This window comes from Mchenga conophoros, linkage group LG20 (genome assembly GCF_057382185.1).
Source record: "Mchenga conophoros isolate Kocher_MC1m ecotype Shallow Benthic linkage group LG20, M_conophoros_male_GT1.1, whole genome shotgun sequence".
Lineage (NCBI taxonomy): Eukaryota > Metazoa > Chordata > Actinopteri > Cichliformes > Cichlidae > Mchenga > Mchenga conophoros.
The window spans coordinates 24,031,431-24,053,804 of NC_140545.1; the positions used below are offsets into that span (position 1 = coordinate 24,031,431).

At 41.2% G+C, this 22,374-nt stretch overlaps 1 protein-coding gene across 8 annotated transcripts in view; it reads left to right on the forward strand.

The window, feature by feature from the left end:
• Positions 1 to 22,374, forward strand: part of LOC146550849 (serine/threonine-protein kinase WNK2) — a 42,635-nt gene that overhangs the window by 937 nt on the left and 19,324 nt on the right. For 6 of the 8 annotated variants that reach the window (XM_085260729.1, XM_085260724.1, XM_085260726.1 and 3 more), the window contains exons 2-11: positions 56 to 843; positions 12,524 to 12,696; positions 12,778 to 12,998; positions 13,105 to 13,262; positions 15,611 to 15,699; positions 16,104 to 16,323; positions 17,231 to 17,510; positions 17,596 to 17,711; positions 19,606 to 20,508; positions 21,127 to 22,269. In XM_085260729.1, the coding sequence (XP_085116855.1) occupies positions 196 to 843; positions 12,524 to 12,696; positions 12,778 to 12,998; positions 13,105 to 13,262; positions 15,611 to 15,699; positions 16,104 to 16,323; positions 17,231 to 17,510; positions 17,596 to 17,711; positions 19,606 to 20,508; positions 21,127 to 22,269 (3,951 nt within the window). In that variant the 5' untranslated portion in view covers positions 56 to 195. The remainder of the gene's footprint in view (positions 1 to 55; positions 844 to 12,523; positions 12,697 to 12,777; positions 12,999 to 13,104; positions 13,263 to 15,610; positions 15,700 to 16,103; positions 16,324 to 17,230; positions 17,511 to 17,595; positions 17,712 to 19,605; positions 20,509 to 21,126; positions 22,270 to 22,374) is intronic. The other 2 variants (XM_085260725.1, XM_085260731.1) reach the window with 2 other exon arrangements.

The following is a 22,374-nucleotide window of genomic DNA, read 5'->3' on the forward strand; positions in this document are numbered from 1 at the left end:
TTATTATTATTATTATTATTAGCGGATAAAATCTTGTCTATGTCATCCATCCCAGTGTTGTTAAGGGCCTCTCCCGGCAAACTGCGTCACCGAGTGGGCGCTGCAGGTATTCATCTGTCGATCTGCGTGTTGGAAAGTCTACCCGTGATGGCACGAATGACCTGGAAACCAAAGCGACTGAACTTTTAAGTCACCATGGAGCCGGAGTCTAAATCAGGCTCCGGGGACCATCAAGACCTGAGAAATTCGCCTGTAACCAAGTCTCAGTGTGAACCGGGCAAAAATGTGCGCGAGGCCATGGGTGATGGACCCGTCAGTCTTGTGGACTCTGTAGTGAGAGGTGGGAGTGACCCCAGCGCATATCCTTCCTCCAGTTATCAGAGGATTGTGCATCAGAGATTCATCAGGAGAAGTTTATGGTTTTCAGACACAGATGAGCAGGCCTTTGAAGCACCTGAATGTAATAACAGGAGTAAGATCCTAAACATTAACCTGCGAACAATTGTGGACAGGTCAAGGGGGACCAGCTGTGGGATACAGGAGGGATCCAGCACTGAAAGTCAAGGTGGGCTTAAAGACAGTGCAACAGAGAGCGCCAGCGCCGATGAGGACAAGGAGAAAGGTGGAGACGCGCTAAATGTTACATGCAGTGATGGTGGTAAAGCTGCTGTCAAGGCAGCCAGTGAGGAGAATGAGGAGGAGGCAGAGATGAAGGCAGTCTCCACGTCTCCAGGGGGAAGGTTCCTTAAATTTGACATAGAGCTGGGGAGAGGTTCCTTCAAGACAGTCTACAAAGGCCTGGATACTGAGACCTGGGTGGAGGTGGCCTGGTGTGAGCTGCAGGTAAGGCAGTAAAATTGTCTCATCTCATTAACAAAATTTCTGTGACACCAATTCGTTGTGTATGCAGCAGTTACAGACAAGGCACAATTATCTTTTTCATATCTGTGAAAAAAAGGCTTATTTGTCACATTTTTAATCCATGAGATGGATGCTGACCAGAGCTATCTAAAAGTGTCTTCACATTTTTCCCTCTACGATAAATATATGCGTGATTAATATTAGTGGAAGAATGCCTGACTCCCACAGGAAGCCCTCTATCTTTTCTCCTCTGTGTTCTCACTCATCATGATAGTGTAATGGAGATGTCTTCAGGGAGCTGTCAATCAGCCTCTAGTCTCATGAAGGAGTATGCTGAGTTGCAAATTGGTCACCACTAAATTTTAAATGGTTTACACTGGAAGACTGATTGACAAGCAGTAGCTGTAGACATGACATGGAGGAACATACCATCGCTGAAGTATGGCGATCGACAGTTTCGCAAATGCACAAGGGGAGTTCATTTTCTTGCGTTACATAGACACAAGGAAATCACAAGCTTAGACTGTGCAAAGGTATTAACTAATTATTTCCGTCCTTCTGAGACTGCAACAAGGATTATTCTCTCTCCCTCTCCCAGGAGGCTTAAGGGGGACTATAGTTAGCATGACTGGCCCCCTCAAAGTACAAAAACATGTCCTGTGATTTGTTATTTTTTCTCCCTATTTAGATAATTTTGTAAAGGATTTATTTTACATTGTGTGTGCTCAGACAGCCTTCATTTTCCATGGCAGTTTGGCCAGCTGATTGCATGATGACACTCAGCTCAATCATTGAAGTGGACAGTGCAGGAGATGCCGGTTCGCTCTCTACCAGCAGTGTGTCTGCATGTTATTAGTGGTGCTACTCCCTGCATCGCACCCTCTGTGTAACAGGAGGTGAGCAGACAGGAAGCAGCTGAACCTGCCCCATAGCCTGCTGGGAGCCTTGTGGCAGTCAGTGGCCTCAGTGAATACTTTGCCTAGGGTACTGAAAACATGCTGCGTCAGTACTGTGCAAGATGAAAGAATGCAAACCACTTCATCCACTGGCAGGAATTAAACCTGTTTTGTCTGACTTTAGCATTACAGCGCAGTGACACATAGCATCACATAAAAGGACTTTAAAGATAGAATGCCATTGTTGAGCATGCAAAGACACACTGAGACTCGAAGGCCTCATTTGGATGATGATATCATGCACGCTGACAGCAGGAAGCAGCCCCGAGCTTTCCTCAACTGGACAACGCAAAGCTGTAGTTCAGTCCAGTGGATGGAGAATGTGGAAGAGGGATCTATGTACTCTTATTTTATTTTTCCCTAAAGACAGATTAAAACTCCCTCTAGTGGACAGTTGACAATGGATGTTAATCATGATTCAAGTGATCATGTAGTCATCTCATATATACTGTTGTAGCTTTGAGCTGAAGGTCTTCCATTAGGTACTGTTGGATAAACAAAATAACAGGCAGAACTCTTTCACGTGTTGTTAAACTGTCATAGCAGATGCAGTTTAGGTAATTATTATCCATTTATTTTCTTTATTGGCCATTTGAATCATTAAATGTCTTACAAAGGAGTTTCCTTGCCTCCTTAGTGATATCTGAAGAATTAATCTGCAGCCGTTTATTGATTAATGAGTCAGTTGAAGCTATTTATTGTGCATAATTACACATTCCCAAATGATTTTTACTCTGGATTTTTTGCTGTTGGTCACAGAATACAAAATATAAGACAATTAATTTCCTTCTCTGATGTTTTATAGATTGAGTGACTATAAAACAGAATTGGATTAATTGACATTTCAGATATCTTGTCCTGTCTAAATTCTAAGGTGTTTCATTTATTTTTTAAAGGGCCAAGCAAACATATTAAAAGTTACATTTGAGAAGCTTGAAGTTTTTGTGGAAAAGTTACTTGAACATTGTTTAATCTGTCATTCTGGATGTTTCAGTGTGTATTTACACTGCTATATTACACAATGTCTGAATTCAATTTTAAGTTTAGAGTTGCTGCATTGTGCAGTTAGACCAACAGCACACTTCTTAATTATGGGCATTTGTAATAATCTGCAGACTGTAGTACGGGAAATGAGATTCTTTACTCCTAAAGAAAGTAGAAGGAGTAGCTTCAGTAGGCTTTATCAACATCCTCAATGTTATTGTCTGTCAAGCTGTAATCAGGATGAAATCACTGGAGAGATGAACTAAGAAGTGAGATCAATAGGATCGTAGTGTATATTGAGCCTAAAGGCAGACTTTTCAAGGTGGAGCTCTTTGAACCTGACTCGATCACCATAGTAATATATATACTGCACATCTCACAGGTGGTGCATGCAAGCTGTTTTCTTCTTTGTGCACAGCAGCCAGTGCCAAAACTGATGTTATGATTGCTCTTGTGCAGGGTTCTTTGGTCTTGTTTTGGCTTACTATACAGCTTGCTTTAAAAAAAAAAAAAAAAATAAATAAATATATATATATATATATATATATATATATATATATATATATATATATATATATATATATATATATATATATACACATATATATATATAACCAGGATGGTCAGCACATACAGGCTGGAAGCACAATTGTACAGGCAGATCAGTCTCTTCCAGCATCTCTATGATACACCATTAAGTGGGATTGCTGGTACTTTCAGGAAGCTGAGCTATTTTGCAGAAAACCTCAACAGTTGTTTTTTAAAATGTTTTGAATTTATTCTATTCTGATTCCAGCTGTGATTTCTTTTTTTTCTCTGAACAGCAACATGTGTCTGAAGACTGCAGTGAATCGTCTATATCAGCTGTAAAAGCGCATAAAATTGTTTCTCTTCTCGGTCTGTATTTGTTACTAAGCCTGTTTTATACTGCAGGTATTACAGCTAATAGAACACAGATAATAACATGTTTTATTCTGTTGGTATTTACAGAAAATCACAGAGTATATTCATTCTGTAAAATGAATCATTCAAAGTAGTCAAAGTAATTTCCAGGTATCTGTCACTGAAAGTGCAAATGTACTTCATGTGTTTCATGTTTAAATGTATGACGTTCTAATGAGCAGCTTTTATGTTAGAAGTTAACACCAGCAATGGGCATGCTCTGGATAAGATAAATATGATAGAAAAACTATGCCATTAATAAATTCTCTGCCATCATTCTTGTCTTGCACCCTGTGATAGACAGACAACTTGCCCAGGGTATACGTTATCTTTTGGCCCATGGGATAGAACCCCCTGCAACCCTGAATTACATAAGTGGGAAAAAAAATGAATGGATGGATGGATGGATTCCTCTCTTACCCTTTTTGTGGCACCAATCAATTTGTTCGTTTTGTGAGTGTCTTTTATGCGAGCACGTGGAAAACGTGGTTAAAGACAGTTTATAACCACCATTATATCCATTATCTTTCTAGCCTTTCTTGGTTTTTCCAAGCCATCCAATGCAAAGAGGGCTTAGCTGTGTTGAGCTTGCTTCATACTATTACCCTGAGATAGCATGGTAAAAATCGCTGCACAGACTCAGAGCTCTCCTGCCCACAATCACACAAGATCTTTTTGGTCATATTCAACAAAATAATAAAGTGCAGGTTTCAGCAAGTCTTAAGCTTGCATCTGAAGTAGGTCAGAGTAAACAACATGGGGGTAAAATCTTACGTGTGGCATGTGTATGATGCCAGCTTTGCCGTTCCAAGCAAACTGTTGTGGAAAACAGGAGATACCCCCATGGAAGACAGAGAAACATGAGATATCACTCTTGATTTTCCACTGTATTCTCGCCTTCCCGTGGTCACATGGCTTTCCTCCCTAGAAATTTTAATCTGGTCTCGTGTTTGTTTTTGCTCTCTTCCTCCCTCGTCTCTCTCCCTTAGCCCTGCCCCTTCCTGTTCATGCCCATCTCCCCCACATCTCTGTTTCTGTGCCAGGCTGCTGGCATATCACAGATGGCCCTGGCTCATGCAAGGATGTTAATGTGAGAGAAGGATGCCTGTTTTCAGTCCTTTCATTGTTGAGAAGAAACACATCCTGTGATTCTTTTTACTTTGTCTTAATCATTATTGCTCTCTGGAATTTTTCTAAACTTTGGAAACTTTTTCTTTCCACCACTTGTGGCTCAGTGTATTGATTTTTATCTTAGTGTTGAATGCTGTGTGCACACTTGCAGACAGTTTACTTCTGACCTTTTGCAGACTTCTCAGGTATTTGGCAGTGAGCTATTTTGTAGATTAAATCTCTTTTTTCAGCTTGTGACTGCAGAGTTGGCAATGATGCCATGGCAGTGTTATCAGGCCGCCTGTCTTTGCTGAAGATTGGGGATTTCTTGAACCAAACAAACCCAGCAGCTTACTCACTAGATCTGTTTCTTCACTCCAAATGCTGGATTTCACTGTAATCATAGATTTAGATTGCACTCTCATCTGACAAGATGATACCACGCTTTCTCTCTGGATTAACATGTGTAATAACACATCTTCTCCTTGTCTGCACAGATGAAAAAAAGGTAAACAAAGTTGGAGATGCCCAAATGGGTCATTGTTTACAGCCCATCTGGCATTGAGAGGCCCTGGGCAGCATGGAGAGCCATTCACTGTGGCAGTGCCTTATCCGTTCCCCCATCTTTCATCACATCTGAATTCCCACGTCACCAAGTCAACTGAAAAGCAATGGCAAAGACAGATATGCCTACTGGTGTGACGTGTGGTATAGTTGCATGCTGCAGGTGTGATAGTTGTCTCTTGTACAGTCTTTTTGTTGTTGGTGTTGTTTTCATTTAAGTCATTTCCATTCATTTGAGAGCATCTGAATGTGTTTGCTGTATGGCTGAATCAGTGTGCTGGTCACTCTATGGTTCAAGTTGCAACATAATTGGATCTAGTAACCATCACTTATCATTATGAACATAGCCTAGGCCTGAAGTGTATGTACTCTATTGATGAAACGGCTTTAGAAAGAATTGTAAATCCACAGCATGTCTTAACTGGTAAAATGATGCTTACCCAAAAACTCTCACCTTGTATGTTGGTTTATTCATGGTCTTTGTCCCACATCGTCTGAAAGGAAAAGCTGCAAAGGAATAAATAATTTTTTATCTTAATGTTTAGGAGGGATAATGGGGAGCACATACATACACAGACATACACAATGTTTTGAATGTTTTCAGTTAGATTAAAAAAATTGGGAAAACTTCTTTACTGTGATTTAAGCAAACATTTGGTTAAAGAGACAGTTGCAGTATTTTTAATATTTTTACTATAAAATGCTACATTATACACAGGTGGATAAAATTAAGAAAACCAGAATCATATCAGTTATAATTCCTGTGAGATGTGATATTTTGTCGATTTAAAGCCTTAGGTTTGCGGTATTGTTCAGCACATTGCAGTTCAATATTGTGGTCCATACCTCTTTTTTTTTATTGATCTTATAAAATATCCCACACTGAAACATGCACTGATGTTATAACTGTTCGAAGCAGACTCAAATTTGTTTATCAGGGAGCTGCAGAGCAATTTTCAACTGATTAATTAGTTAATTGACCAGTAATGGAAGCTACACATTAGGGTTTGCCTAAAACGGTCTATCAGTTACAGGGGTGGCTATCAGACCTCTTGTATGCAGCCTTGTTTTGACTTAAATGCCACATTGGCTAGACTTTTATTAAAGCTGACACACGTTGCTATGCTGCAGTCTTCACAGTTTTTATCTTGTGGTCTATATATATTGTATCTGACTTGCTGTGCTAGTACCTCCGCTGTAGTATTGCCTTAACATTTCGTACAGGGATTCTCTAAGCAGCTTTCAGAGCAGCACCTTACGTTAGGACATTTAGCTAAATGGCCTTTGACCGCTCTCTTTCCTCCCCCCCAACAATAGAAAGTGTCACAACAGCTCATTAGGACTAGTAATCCCTTTTGGAATTCAAGAAGGTTATTTGTATGAACAAACCTGGAGCACCTCTGTATCCTGTTAAGGCCTCCTGCTTAGGCTTTGTGGTATGAAGACAAGGGTTACTTCACTCTAGTTGGCCTCTGCGTTACTAAGCTGTTTATGTAATGACTAAAAAACAAATGGGCTCACTGTAGCACTTCCATCTTAAGTTACTATTACTGTAAACTGCTATTAACATTTATGCTGGGAGCTTATTTCATTTATAAATCTTTAAATGTGCTGATAAACTGAATATGTGATTGTTGTCTTTGCTATAAGAAGTTTCTAATTCTTTGATTAAACAATGTAGGAATCCTTCTTCCTGGTATTTTACTTGTTTAGTCTGGCTCAGGGTATTATGCCGAATAAAGGCTGTCTAAGGGGCTCTGTGGCTCCAAACACTGCAGCAGATTCTAAAATTGTCAAACCAGGGAGTTTAGCCAGGCCACCCAGTTCAAATCAGGGCAGCTCTACTCGACAAATCATTGCTCTTGTCCTTATCTCAGTGCCAACCCTCATCATCAGTGGTCTGTACGATGCAGGACATGTGGAAGCCTGTCCACCCTCCGCACTCTCACTTTCTGGCTTGCACCGGTCCACACTGGCTACAGTAGGCTTTAGTCATTTACATGGACACTGAACACATTTGTGAATTTGTCTGAAGTTCAGAGCAGATGGGTAAAATTTGCCACCCGGTGTATCATAGCACTGCAGCTATTTGTAGCCACTCTGTCAGCTCCTCCATGGTTTTTACAATGGGTCTGAGTGACCGTGTTACCGTTAAGTATCAGTGTTTGGGGTCAGTGTATTGAAAGTGTCACCACCAGCTGTCGTACCTTGGGTTGGATTGGCTGGACACACAGGCTAATGCTGCTAAAAATGTTACCAGTTAAAGCAGATTAGAAATGAATGAAATAACATCTACTTGGCTTAAATCTAATAATAAATAATGTAATTATATCTATCTGTATATATACACGATTACATATGGAATATTTTATATATATATATATATATATATATATATATATATATATATATATATATATATATATATATATATATATATATATATATATATATATCACATCTGATTTCGTGCAACTGGAGAGGGGCACATTAACCACTTGTGGATTTTGAAAGTTCTGTATATAAAATTTTATATTAAGCCAGGTATTTAAAATTTACTGCAAACTTCTATGTCCATTGCTTTAAAAAAAATATAGACTTTTGCAACCGGATGATTCTTTTTGTTAAACCGTCTGTTTCTAGTGATCTCAACTTTGTTAAATTGTAAAATAGGCATCACTTTCAAGACTGTCGTAATGAAGAATATACCCCAATATTTATGTGTATTTGATTTCTTAGACATTGGTAATGTTGAAAATCATTCAACTATTTTCATACACAACTGTTGATCTCTTGAGTAGATAAGTGAGTATTAGTAAAATGTTTTTCTTTGTGTCCAAAAAAACCACTTCCTTTTCAGCCTACGCGTTTTCACAGAAAAAAGCTTTATAGGAGGTTTCTATGCTTTAATCTGCTTTGGCTAACTGCTGGTCACAATCAGCTAGTCACACTCATACACATAAACATCCAAGCAACAATCACAAGTGCTCTTAATATGATCAGCACCCAATTCATTTATTTCATTTAGTATCTTATGTTCTGTTTTTCTTCTGTTCTCAGTGTGTCTGTGATGCTTTTATTTTGCATAGTTTCTGCTTGTCTCTCCCCTTCTGTTTTCTTAGCTCACACTTTTGATGCCCAAACAGCAAAGTAATCATTTGGGCATAGTCTGATTGTTGTTTTCTGCCACAGTATCGGAGTGGCTTCTCATCTTGAATGTTGTTCTGCCTCTTTGACTCCTCCCTCCCAAGGCTAGGTGAAGCATACATTTGTCTCTTTCAGAATGCTTTTCAGATATTTCACCAGCCTTTTCTTATTCAAAACATTATACTGGGCCACCCTGAATGCCGGGTATGCCATTTTACTCTGCCTGGGTTTACCATGGTTGTATGGCAGGTGTATAACAATGAATACAGGGATAATGGTAGCTGGCACAGCTGCCGGTCAAAGCCTCCTGCAGTCATGACTGATGGGACACAATTCAGCTGCGGGCAGTCTGCTGGCTCATGGCTCACCCTGCACCAGCTTTTGTTACAGCATTGGAAGCACTGCAGTAGTCATCTGTTATTAAGGATGGGTGGAAAGGGTTTCCAAGTAAATTATCATACCGCCTCAGCCTGGCAACCAGGGTTTGTTTCCCTTGAGTCCAAACATTTTTTGTTGAAATGTCTGCATGAACTGAATAAGATGTGGCAGTAAGGAGGTAGTTCTGTAGCTATGGTTAAAGGAATATGACCTGTATTGATTGTTAATGCGTCACATTATCATTGTGAGCGAAACTGAACCTGAGCTTTTCAATGCGGCATTTAAATTCTATACTAAGGCCTATTTGCTGTGGGATTTCTGCATATTGGGGTATGCATGCTAGTCAAGTTTTACTGGATTTTACAAATAACTTATATTCATGTAAAATATTTCTTTATCTTCATTTATTGACAAAAACATGTGACAGTAAATATGAGTTCTGCTGTCCTTTTTTATATTACAATTTGTTGACAAGTTGTTTGAATACAAATCCCAATAACACTGTGGCTATGGAGTCCCAGTGTTGCTAATCTGCTCCTTGTTAACGAAGGATCAAGATGAGGCCAAGTTAATTAGGTAAAGCAGAAATAGTAATTAGGAACGCTAAGTTGTAGTGGCAAAGAAACAGCCAGACAATTTGTAATTTGGCTGGCATAATCAGGACTAATGCATAAACCTGTTTCTCTCCTAATACATTTATCCTCTAGGATGCGTATCTCACTGGTTCAGTAAGTTCAGATATTTGTATATTAGGTAAGAACTTGTAGACTTTGTCTCATTGGGGGAAACTGTGACAAACTAAAATAGACGAATTGGTGTCTATAAAAAATTACAGTCATAAGATTTCTTCAGACAGAACGGAGCTGTGTGTGAACTACATTTGTCAGCAGCCACTCATTAGCCACTCAGTCCATGTGCCACTTCACAACCTTAGCATTGTTCTATGCTTTCAGATGGATTGTGAATTGAATCTTTTATCAGAGATGGGGGATTAATTTTTCATGTAGTGAGATCTGGGATCATGTAAAATGGTACAATTGGAGTCATACCTGATGCTAGTACATACTGTAATTTTGGGTAGCATTCGTTGCATCGGTGTAATTTAAATCCAGACGAAGGGAATGTTCATGTCATGATCCACAAAAAAATGTAAGTATGTCTGATTATGTCAGTAGCCTTCAGGGAGAAGGCTAAAGCCCTTTATATACAATCAGTAAGCTCCTTTCATTAGGAAGTGTAACTCTTACAGCTTTGTTATAATTATCCTTAAATCCTCAGGTAAAGTAGCTGGACTGATGGCAATCCCTTCACAATTTGTTTTGTGTATTTTATGTTCAATATAGGTATTTGTTGTGCCTGAAAATGAATAAATAAATGAAATGAATGAATGAAATGAAACAATAGGAGTATGCTATTCCTACTTAATGTGACATTAGGTCAAGAATATGATTTTGACACTGCATTTATATACTATGATAAGCTTGCAGAGTTCCTGGATCTAATATTTTAATCCATTACTTGATTCTTCCAACACCAAAAAACCCAGTGGTTTGCTTTCTCATTCTGATATTCTGTGTCGCTGTATGAGCTAGCCGAGCTGTGGAATTAACAGAGGTGAGCATACAGATATAGTGGATGGCAGCATTGTAGAGAACAGGTTTAAAGATTCCTTCCTGATAATGTCACTATCTATTTTTCTGCCCTTGCTGCCTGCTGTAGCTTTCAGTTTGTGTGTTTGACCTCACTCAAGCAGTTACCTGCTCTGCTATGAAGCACAGGTGTGATAAGATTACATGCACATACATGCACACAAACAATAAATGGTCTGTTTGTAGTGCAGCAAATGTAGCGTAATGAGTCACACTTGTTAAAGACCTCACAGTAGCTATGAGGAAATTGATTTTCAAAGTGACATTCTTCCATTCTCTCAGTGCGCAAAAGCATATAAGTGCACATAACTCTCGACGCAGTGAACCACGCCTCTCAGCCTGCATGTGGCTTCTGAATTATGCAGAAACCCCAGTGTCTGCTAAGAGGGAAAGACAAGTGAGGGTGCAAATGTAGGGGGTGATGCGGGGAGTGTGACTGGAGCTTGGGGAACACTCTGAATTGGGGCTTATTTGAAAAAAGCAGCAGGTTTCCTGAAAGATGAGATCAAGAAAGCAAGGGAGCAGTAAAGGAAGTAATCTGGGGAGAGGAGGGGGGGAATTGCCTAAAGGAAAGAAAGCTGCAGCACTCAAGCTTTAAGCAGTCTTCCTCATTCCTCTTTGTTGCTCTTTTTTAGACCTATGTTTCAGGTAAGCTTCAGACCATGTGGTGCTCCTGTGCAACAAACAGCACATGGGGATAACCCAGCCCAACTTAGCCAGCCCAAGCCTTTCATTGCTCAGCTTGCTTCAGTAGAAAGAGTTCTCTGCAGAACTGAATTATTCATGGGACTTCAGAAGAGTGCAGTGAAAATCCCCACACCCCTCACCACCACCATCACCACCATACACACTTACACAAAAAAACCTGACATGCCACATTCTTATACATGCAAGCCTTATCCATCACATCAATCCACTCCTCAACACATTGAATCACAATGTTGTTAATTTTTCTGGTTATTCATGCTCATTTTCTAATTGCAGTTTCATCTAAGAAGGAAGTTGACTTTGGGTGAATAATTGAATAGATTAAATCCCGCTAGGTTGTTTTCACTGCATTCCACCATCAGTGTCGTCGGTTTCTGTGATGGGTGGGGTCTTGCTGCTAGACACAGCTCACTGTGTGTATGTGTGTTATATAAGTCGTTGATGTAGTGGCAGTAAAAAAAAAGAAGACAAAAAAAAAAAAATCACAGGAAAGAAACCACAACCTTGCACTAGATACAGCATGGTGCTGCCAGACTAGGAACTGAGAAATGGTGAGAGAGTAGCTACAGAAGATGCTTTTTGTGTTTGTGGGGGATCTCGGGGATGAAAAAGGGAGTGGTCGGGGTGCAGAAAAGGAGATAGATTGCAGATGTGGGGGGAGGGGACTAAGAGGGTGAGAGAGTGAGAAAGCGAGTGAAAGATGGCAGAGATCGATGACACATAACCTTTAGCCATAGCATTTTGAGGGTGTGACGATGTTAATGCCTTGGTTCATTCTCCCAGGAGCGGCTGTGCTTTGTCACCCCTCTTTCTCTTTACACGTCCTCAGTGTTCCTGGACAAATCAAAGCTAGCAAGTAAGAGGTCACATCTGATCATATTACATCTAAAAATGTATTTACAAACAAAAGATTTCGCAGAATGTTCTTACTGATTGAAAAAGACACTCATCTGAATGTTCCCACACACGTACACTTGTGACGTGTGTGCTTTGACGCACATATGGTCTAATTAGAGATGTGTATATGTCTCAGAGACTGACACTAACCTCCACCTCAACTACTCCGTATTTCCCACTATCAAAAGCATACTAGAAGCATGAATTTAAAATGTGGAGGAATGATGGGATGCTCTTCCATCTGGTAGTTTTTGTGAAGCAAATATGTTTTACAGTTATTTTTAGGGGCTTGATAGTCATCATTTCTTCATCTGTTGTTTCCTATAGGATCGTAAGCTTTCTAAAATGGAACGTCAGCGCTTTAAAGAGGAAGCAGAAATGTTGAAAGGCCTCCAGCATCCCAACATTGTCCGTTTCTACGACTTCTGGGAGTCACCGCTTAAAGGAAAGAAGTGCATTGTTTTAGTAACAGAGCTCATGACGTCAGGAACGCTAAAAACGTGAGTATGGATGTAGGCAGTTGTTTTTAATTTGCTGCTCATTTAATTATGGTCTAATAGGTTTCCCTTTCCTTCATGCAGCTATCTAAAGCGTTTCAAGGTAATGAAGCCCAAAGTGTTAAGGAGCTGGTGTAGACAGATCCTTAAAGGCCTCCACTTTCTCCACACCAGGACGCCTCCCATCATCCACAGAGATCTTAAATGTGACAACATCTTTATTACTGGACCTACAGGTTCAGTAAAGATAGGGGATTTAGGTCTGGCAACACTCAAGGCAGCTTCTTTTGCTAAGAGTGTCATAGGTAGGAGACTTTTAACATGTGACTTGACAGATTTGTGGTTTTTACAGTAAGAAGTATTAGTCATTTGTCAACTGGGCTCTCTTGTTCTCTCCATCTGCTCCTGCAGGCACTCCAGAGTTCATGGCCCCAGAGATGTATGAGGAACACTATGACGAGGCTGTGGATGTCTATGCCTTTGGCATGTGTATGCTAGAAATGGCCACCTCTGAATATCCCTATTCTGAGTGTCAGAATGCTGCTCAAATCTACCGCAAAGTTACCAGTGTGAGTCATGCTGTGCAATTATTATTTTTTTTTTAATTCTTGCATTTATTTTGGATGCCTGACTGTGAAGGAGAGGGAGAGGGGCAGAGAGGGCTTATAGCATGCAACAAAGACCTTCAGCTGGAATCAAACCAGGGATGCTACAGTTATGCAGTACACTGGAACTGGTCACACAGCATGGTGTTTTACATTTACATTAATATGTTTCCACCAAAATCACCTGTTCATGGAAAACATACTTTGGTCAAAATTTCTCAGAGCTCTAATTATGCATACAAATTGAACTTCTAAATATTTAATGTTAAATTAAGATTAAGATAATGACTTGTCAAAAATGGGCTTACACTCAGGGATTTTAACAGAAACCTAGAGATCTGTCCAGTATTTAAACATTAATGAATGAATGTTAAGTAGCCCTAATAGAAATATGATGAACCATAATGACTATATGCTTGGAATAAAAGATGATATACAGGCAAAAAGAGGCTGAACTAATTGCTCATCAACTGTCACCAGTATTAAATGCAAAACCTTTAAGGTGATAAATGTACTGTTTATTAAAATTAAGAAGTTGATAGTTTCATATACTAAGACTTTTCCATATATTCATTTACCAAGTTTTCTCTGTAAAACTTGGTTTCTAAAATGTTCAGCAAGAAAGTGACTTCTTTAATGTATTAATAATTCAGTGTCATGCTTTGTGAACATGGCATAGCAAGGTTGGGATGTTTATTTTGCCATTTCAGATAATAAGTCCAGAGAATTTCTCAGAGTACAAAATCAGCACCATTTTCAGGTAGATGATTCCTCAGTGTTGAATTTCTTGGTTGAAGAGTCTAATCAGCCATATGGTGTCACTCAGGGGGTCCAAGTTTCTTTTGTTTTCTGGATGAAGCCTAAAGGCTGTATTTCTGTACATCTTCCTTTGCTAGCAAAGCATAGTGCTTTGAATACTGATTGTTTTGTTTTTTCACTTTTAAAACTTGGCAGGGTTGGAGCTGAAAAAAACAGACTCTTTCACCTGTTAGTAGCTGTTAAAGAAATCTCTCAACCTATATTAATGGTTAGGGAGCATCAGTGCAGCTCTCTATAGTTGCTATTTTTTGCATTGTATTCATATGAATGTGCCTTCCACAGTGGGATGTTAATAGAAGGCTGATCAAAGAGAAACCCTAATAGCATTATACATTGTGTGTACTCCCTGAAGAGATACAACATCCAGCTGAATAATTGGTGGAATATTAATCCAGATATATGCATATACTTTACATCTAGTTTATTTTGATGCAGAAACTTTATTTTCTCCAGTTAATTATATCACACGTTTTATATAGTCTGGCTGCACAATTAAAAAAATAACTGGGTAGATTATACCTGTAAGAAACTAAATAGAAGTGTTATGTTAAGAAAAGACAGAATTCATCCATTTTTAGAAGAACTGCTCAAAATCTATTGGGCATCAAATATATTGTTAAACCACACCAGCTGTGACAACTCAGGACCGTCTGCACAGTCAAAACAGCCGAATTTAGACCAACTGACTGTAATAGTAGTTTACAAAACAACATCTGGCTGCTCTAACATGTGTAAATAAGATAAGATAAGATAAGATAAGATAACCTTTATTAGTCCCACACGTGGGAAATTTGTTTTGTCACAGCAGGAAGTGGACAGTGCAAAAGTTATGACGCAAAAATTAGAATACAATAAGAATAAATACAGTACACAGCTGTACAGAATAGAATAAAATAATATACTATATACAGTAGAATAAAATAGAATAAAAATATACAATAAGATAAAAATAGAATACGAATGCTATATACAACTGAGTAAAAATACAACGATGCCAGAAAAGATTATTGCACTTAGTGTTATTGCACATGTGTGGATGTGTGTGTTTGTTCAGTTAAAGTCTTTGTTGTGGAGTCTGACAGCAGTGGGGAGGAAAGACCTGCGAAATCTCTCCGTCCCACACCGTGGGTGCCGCAGTCTTTGAATTGGAACATTCAAAGCCTTTGTATGAGAACGAGTTGGTTTTTGTGCTTTGAGCTGTACTTTTAAGAAATTTACTATGCTGCTGGAGTTTTTGTGAGGCTTCCTTTGGATGTTTTTATGCTTTGTGGGACATGACATGAATTCAAACTGACCACTGCTGTGGTACTTTCGGCTCTCTTTTCAGAGAGCGAGTGTGTGATACTTAGAAGATAAGATTTGGGTGGAGCATCACAAAAAAGAAATTTCCATTCATGTGTTCATTTTTTTTCTCTTTTGTTATGTTTTGTCATCAACATGACATCCTTTCATGACATATCCACAATGTTTTGCTTATATTTCCCTTTGCTCAGGGAGTAAAGCCAGCCAGCTACAACAAGGTCATGGATCCTGAAATCAAGGAGATCATTGGAGAGTGCATCTGCCAAAAGAAAGAGGAACGGTGAGTGACTGTGCCCGGCGATGTCCAGCGTCCAGCCAACAGGGCCCACAAGGTGCCCTCTCGTCTTTCATGCCTTGTCTCACCTCCCCCATTTCATTGCTGTGGCACTGACAGCTGGGCTCTCAGCAGCACTGCAGTTTCTATCCATATCTGCGGGGTGTCTTTCAATTCTGTTACATAATTAGTTCGTGTACATTGGGGCAAATAACGTTTAATTAGTTTCTTGTGGCTTTTTTTGTTTGTTTATTTATTTATTTTTTAATGAATCATGATTAGGTTCAGTGATTGGTGATCTGGGAAGCACAAGTAATATGTGACCATGAATGGCTCTGTGTCACTGTTAACTTTACTGTATCTTGAACATCTTTCCACTGGAGTCAGAGCTTTTCTTTTTCTGCTTCCAGGTACACGATCAAAGATCTGTTGAATCACGCTTTTTTTGCCGAGGACACAGGTGTGAGGGTGGAGCTAGCTGAGGAGGATGATGGAAAAAAGTCCTCAATAGCTCTCAAACTGTGGGTGGAGGACCCCAAGAAGTTAAAAGGGAAATACAAGGAGAGTGGGGCCATTGAGTTTACATTTGACCTGGAGAAGGAGGTCCCTGAGGTTGTCGCACAAGAAATGGTGAGTAAATGGTTTTAGCTATACATTACAGAATTCTTTTCATACATGGAAATGTTAAATCTGAATGTTGAGTACTAGAAATGGTTTCTATTTCTTTGTCGTTTTATTTTTTTGACACCACACTTTTATGCTTTGCATTTCTTAGAGGCTTATTGTCTTCTAGTGTTTGGTTTTATATAGTGCAGATTGCTAAGATTGATAACTTCCAGGAATATAGTACTATTCTTTTCTTTTTGTTTACATAGTTTTCTCAAGTGAACGCAATCAGATAAGGTTTCCACAGGCCCAGCAATAAAAACAAGATCCAGAAAAAAATGGACAGTTCTCATTGTGGGAGCTATGATTTTCATTACTCAAACTCTTGTTTTGTCACTTGTCTAACATTCTTTTACACCATAGAAAAAGTGCCCTAATAGGGGTATTGGAGAAAGTGTATTGGGTTATCTTCAGGTAGGGAATGTAAACATTGTCATTGTAAGCCTTTCTTCAGCCGAAGACAGACTTTGAGAGGAAAATAAGGGTAGCACACAGTAAAACTGCAGATGTCATACCTTTAGCGAGAATAACGTGGAGAAATTTTCCTGATGAAACTTCCTTCGAAACAGTGCAGTACATAGCACAACATTTTTGCATTTGTTTGTACATCACATGTAAACACTGGAGCGAAAGACGGACGTTTTGATGTAACAGACCAGACAGTTCTGTTGTGAAGAGTGAGCCAAGCAGCAGACAAAGGAAACGTTTCCCCACTGCTCTGATCCCCTTAAAATAGATTTTCTCTTCCTTCCTTTTCTTGCTCCTTCTTTTTGCCTCGTGCACTCCCCTTTTTATATGCACCCTCTCTTCCCTCACATGGCTCACTGCTAAAAATATCCTGGAAGTCATGCTCTTCCCTTTTCTCTGTCAGGTGGAGTCTGGCTTCTTCCATGAGAGTGATGCTAAGACCGTGGGAAAGTCGATCAGGGACCGTGTGGCACTGATCAAATGGAGACGAGAGCGCACAGTGTCTGCAGCGGCTGCAGAGAATCAGGGTGAAGGAGGACACAGCACCCAGATGACACCATCTCAGGGCATCTCTGCTGGGGTGCCACATGTAGGGCAGCCCCTTGTGCTGGAACCAGAAGAGCCAGAGGCAGACCAGTACAACAGGCTGCATAACCTCACAGCCAGTGCCACCTCAGTAACATGTAAGAGATTCTGTTCTCATCTACCCCGAAGCACAAGCCTAATCTTTGACTTTTTTATGAGTGGATGATTTATGTGTCTCTGCAGCAGACAGCACACTTGACAGTGGCATGGGCTCCACAGTGTACTCGGACTCCCACAGCAGCCAGCACAGTGTCCTCTACCAGTCCCTGCTCGAGCCTATTACTATGGCAACACAGCAGGTCTGTATCAGGAGCTTACACACCCTGGTGGACCATGTGCATTCAGTTTTATTTAAAAACATACAGTGGGGCAAAAAAGTATTTAGTCAGCCACCGATTGTGCAAGTTCCCCCACTTAAAATGATGACAGAGGTCAGTAATTTGCACCAGAGGTACACTTCAACTGTGAGAGACAGAATGTGAAAAAAATATCCATGAATCCACATGGTAGGATTTGTAAAGAATTTATTCGTAAATCAGGGTGGAAAATAAGTATTTGGTCACCTCAAACAAGGAAAATCTCTGGCTCTCACAGACCTGTAACGTCTTCTGTAAGAAGGTTTTCTGTCCCCCACTCGTTACCTGTATGAATGGCACCTGTTTGAACTCATCATCTGTATAAAAGACACCTGTCCACAGCCTCAAACAGTCAGACTCCAAACTCCGCCATGGCCAAGACCAAAGAGCTTTCGAAGGACACCAGGAAAAGTATTGTAGACCTGCACCAGACTGGGAAGAGTGACTCTACAATAGGCAAGCAGCTTGGTGTGAAAAAATCAACTGTGGGAGCAATCATCAGAAAATGGAAGACATACAAGACCACTGATAATCTCCCTCGATCTGGGGCTCCACGCAAGATCTCATCCCGTGGGGTCAAAATGATCATGAGAACGGTGAGCAAAGATCCCAGAACCACACGGGGGGACCTGGTGAATGACCTGCAGAGAGCTGGGACCAAAGTAACAAAGGTCACCATCAGTAACACACTACAACGGCAGGGAATCAAATCCCGCAGTGCCAGACGTGTTCCGCTGCTGAAGCCAGTGCATGTCCAGGCCTGTCTGAAGTTTGCCAGAGAGCACATGGATGATACAGCAGAGGATTGGGAGAATGTCATGTGGTCAGATGAAACCAAAGTAGAACTTTTTGGTATAAACTCAACTCGTCGTGTTTGGAGGAAGAAGAATACTGAGTTGCATCCCAAGAACACCATACCTACTGTGAAGCATGGGGGTGGAAACATCATGCTATGGGGCTGTTTTTCTGCCAAGGGGACAGGACGACTGATCCGTGTTAAGGACAGAATGAATGGGGCCATGTATCGTGAGATTTTGAGCCAAAACCTCCTTCCATCAGTGAGAACTTTGAAGATGAAACGAGGCTGGGTCTTCCAACATGACAATGATCCAAAACACACCGCCCGGGCAACAAAGGAGTGGCTCCGTAAGAAGCATTTGAAAGTCCTGGAGTGGCCTAGCCAGTCTCCAGACCTCAACCCCATAGAAAATCTGTGGCGGGAGTTGAAAGTCCGCGTTGCTCGGCGACAGCCGCAAAACATCACTGCTCTCGAGAAGATCTGCATGGAGGAATGGGCCAAAATACCAGCTACTGTGTGTGCAAACCTGGTAAAGACCTATAGTAAACGTTTGACCTCTGTTATTGCCAACAAAGGTTATGTTACAAAGTATTGAGTTGTATTTTTGTTATTGACCAAATACTTATTTTCCACCCTGATTTACGAATAAATTCTTTACAAATCCTACCATGTGGATTCATGGATTTTTTTTTCACATTCTGTCTCTCACAGTTGAAGTGTACCTCTGGTGCAAATTACTGACCTCTGTCATCATTTTAGGTGGGGGAACTTGCACAATCGGTGGCTGACTAAATACTTTTTTGCCCCACTGTAGACTATTTAGAACTAGCAAACACGCACTTGACCTTGAAACTGAACACACAAACACCCACACACATGCTTTATTCACACATTTAAGAGTTGCCCATGTATTTTTCATACAGTCATTTGTCTTTGTGAACAAGTTTGTTTGTCCTCACCACATCATCATATTCTTTTTGTTATGCCCTGTTTATTTTGAGTAACATATGTTTTGCTTTTGGGTTGTTCCTCAATCAGTGCCCGAGCAGTAGCCATTTTCTGACAGATCGACCCCAGTACTGCGAACAGGGTGAAGTGTGGGAGGCAACGCTGAGCCCAGAGCTCAGGGCTCGATTGGGAGCTGAAGGCCGGAGGGGAAGTGCCCCTGTTATTGACATTCAAAGGGCAAACCACATTGCTCGACTGCATGCCCTCATTCAGTCTAAGAGATCAGTCAGTCCCAACCCAACGGTACCAGAACAGTCAGAACTCAGCTCTGCTGAGCTGCACTCAGAGTCTTATGGAGGGTTTTCCCCACAGAGTGCTATGCCAGTAATCAAAGTCTCCCCCGTCTCTTCACCTACTGACCACCGCCGACTTAGTGATATCAACATCAGATCGCCATCAGAGACATTATCACTTCCTGTGCCAACTGAACGAAGGCACTCTGACCTTAGTAGTCTTCTGAGTCTGACCTCTCATCACAACCACCATATTGCGATGCACAGGGGCTCTGCGTGCCAGGCATGTATTTCTATGCTTCATTTGAGGTCACAAGATTGGAGGCACCACTGTCATTCTGTTGTCATGCCAACGCACCAATGTCCATGTGACTTTAGACACCACCCATCACCTGGTGGAATGATGAGCACTCCTGGCTATGGACTGCTGAAGGCTTCAAGTGATTATTCCAATTTCTCACAGCTGCAGCAGTCCCTCTTTAATATAATCAGTCGCAAAGCAGCCCCTTGTCCCCCCACACCTGCCCAAGCCTCATCACTGTACTCTTCAGCTGCTCTCAGTCCAACCGGGAGTGATGGAGACTGCAGCCTAAAGAGTCAGTTCCAGATTAGCAGTCTTGTTGGGGACCACGAACCTCTCCAGGAGTGTGAAGACAGATGCTGTGCCAGAGAGCAGCAAGTTACCAGGGCTGTAGGAGTGGTAGGTCACAAGAAAAAGTTGTTTTCGCGTCCTATGATGGGGCCAAAACCTGCTTAACACATTTTCCCAGCTTGTAGATGGTTCTGCATTATTCTGCATGGAGCTGGTCTGATTAACTGCCCACTGAGTCTTGCTGCCCTCATAGGCCTCTAGAGCTAACTGTCTTCTTAGAAATCATAAGCTTGCTGCTGACGGAGAACAATGGTGCAACCTCTAACATATTACATTTCCTTCCGATCAACCTTAACCAATGCCTTTAACTACTGATCCAGATTTTAACCTTTCCTTCTCTGCTTGACTGTCCAGATGCAACAGCTGTTGAGCTTGACACTGAAAGATATCCTCTAACCAAAGGGGAAGAGGCAGCTGTCTGATTTACATCCTCTTTCTCTCCCACTTTTTCTCCCTTGTGCTCTCATTTTAGCTCACACCTGTCAAGACCTCATTGTTAAAACGTGTTTCATGAACTTATTTTTATCCCTCATCCTCTCATTATATTTTCACCCATCATGAATTAATGTAACTGGCACACGTATAAGCTTTTGTTAGATTTGATCATTGAATAGAAAATTCATTCCCAACAGATACTAACTTAAAAATATCTCATTTGATCCTTAGGCCAGTTCTGCAGGTTACCAGACTCAACAATCTGTCCAAGGTCTGTCCTCTTCCAGCTCCACAGTGCATGCACCACCACAGTACCTCCAGCCTGGACACAGCTACCCTGCTACTTTGTATGCTCCTCAGCCTTGTGCACCAACACCAGCTCCAGCCAGTCTATGTTCAGTCAACATCCAACATGCGACCAGTGCTGGTAGCTACTCACCGCCAAATGTGCAACAGGCTCAAGTTGCAGCAAGTATTGTACCATCAGCTGTGCCACAACATGTTGTACAAAGCTACCAAGCACCAGTCCAGCAACAGCAGCAAGTAACTGCAGCGAACTCTTTGACTTTTCCCTTACAAGTGCAGCAAACATCTCAGAACTCTGTGGCCCCACCTTTACAACACGCTCAGTCTGCATCAGGATCAGTTCAGCAGCCAACTGCAGCAACCACTCTGCCAGCACAGCAGCCAACTGAAAATTGTCCTAGTGCATCTGCAGCCCCATCTATGGCACCCACAGTTCAGGGTCAACCAGTACAAGCTTCCAGCACACTGCAGCAGGCCCAAACCACAGTCAAACTGCCCAATCAGCAACATAGTCAAAACTCTGCCACACCAGCACTTTACAGTCAGCAAATATCCATTCAACAAGAGCACCAACAGTCTTTATCACAAAATGCACAGCAAAATGCTGGGAAGGCCTGTGTTCAGTCTCAACTCCAGCATGGCCAAGAAACTGTGTATGCCATGCACCAGCAAATGGCACAACATCCAACCCAACAATCACAAAGTCTTCACTGTTCGACACAGCAACAAGTGCACACTCCAAATGTCCAGCAGCACAGTCAAAAAACTATCCAAACAGCAGTTCCACAACAGAGTCAGGATGTATCCCAGTCTCAGCCCCAAACCACCGCAACTCAAGTTCTGCAGGTTCCAGCCAAACATCAGAGTTACTCAGCTGCAGGTCCACATGATGCTGCCTCTCAGAGCTATGCACATTCTGCACTTCAACAAACAGCTCCGGGTCAAAGTCAGTACCTGCCTGCCCAATCAGTCTGTCCACAGACTTACATAGCAGCTAACCAGGTACTGACTTCTCAGAGCATTTCAACCTCTTCTCAGCAAGGCCAGGCTGAACATACCACCCAACAGGTGAGCATATAGTGTAGATGGTTACTGTATAATAACTATATGAAGGTAACATATAGGGGCGATCGTGGCTCAAGAGTTGGCAGTTCGTCTTGTAACCAGTTCGAG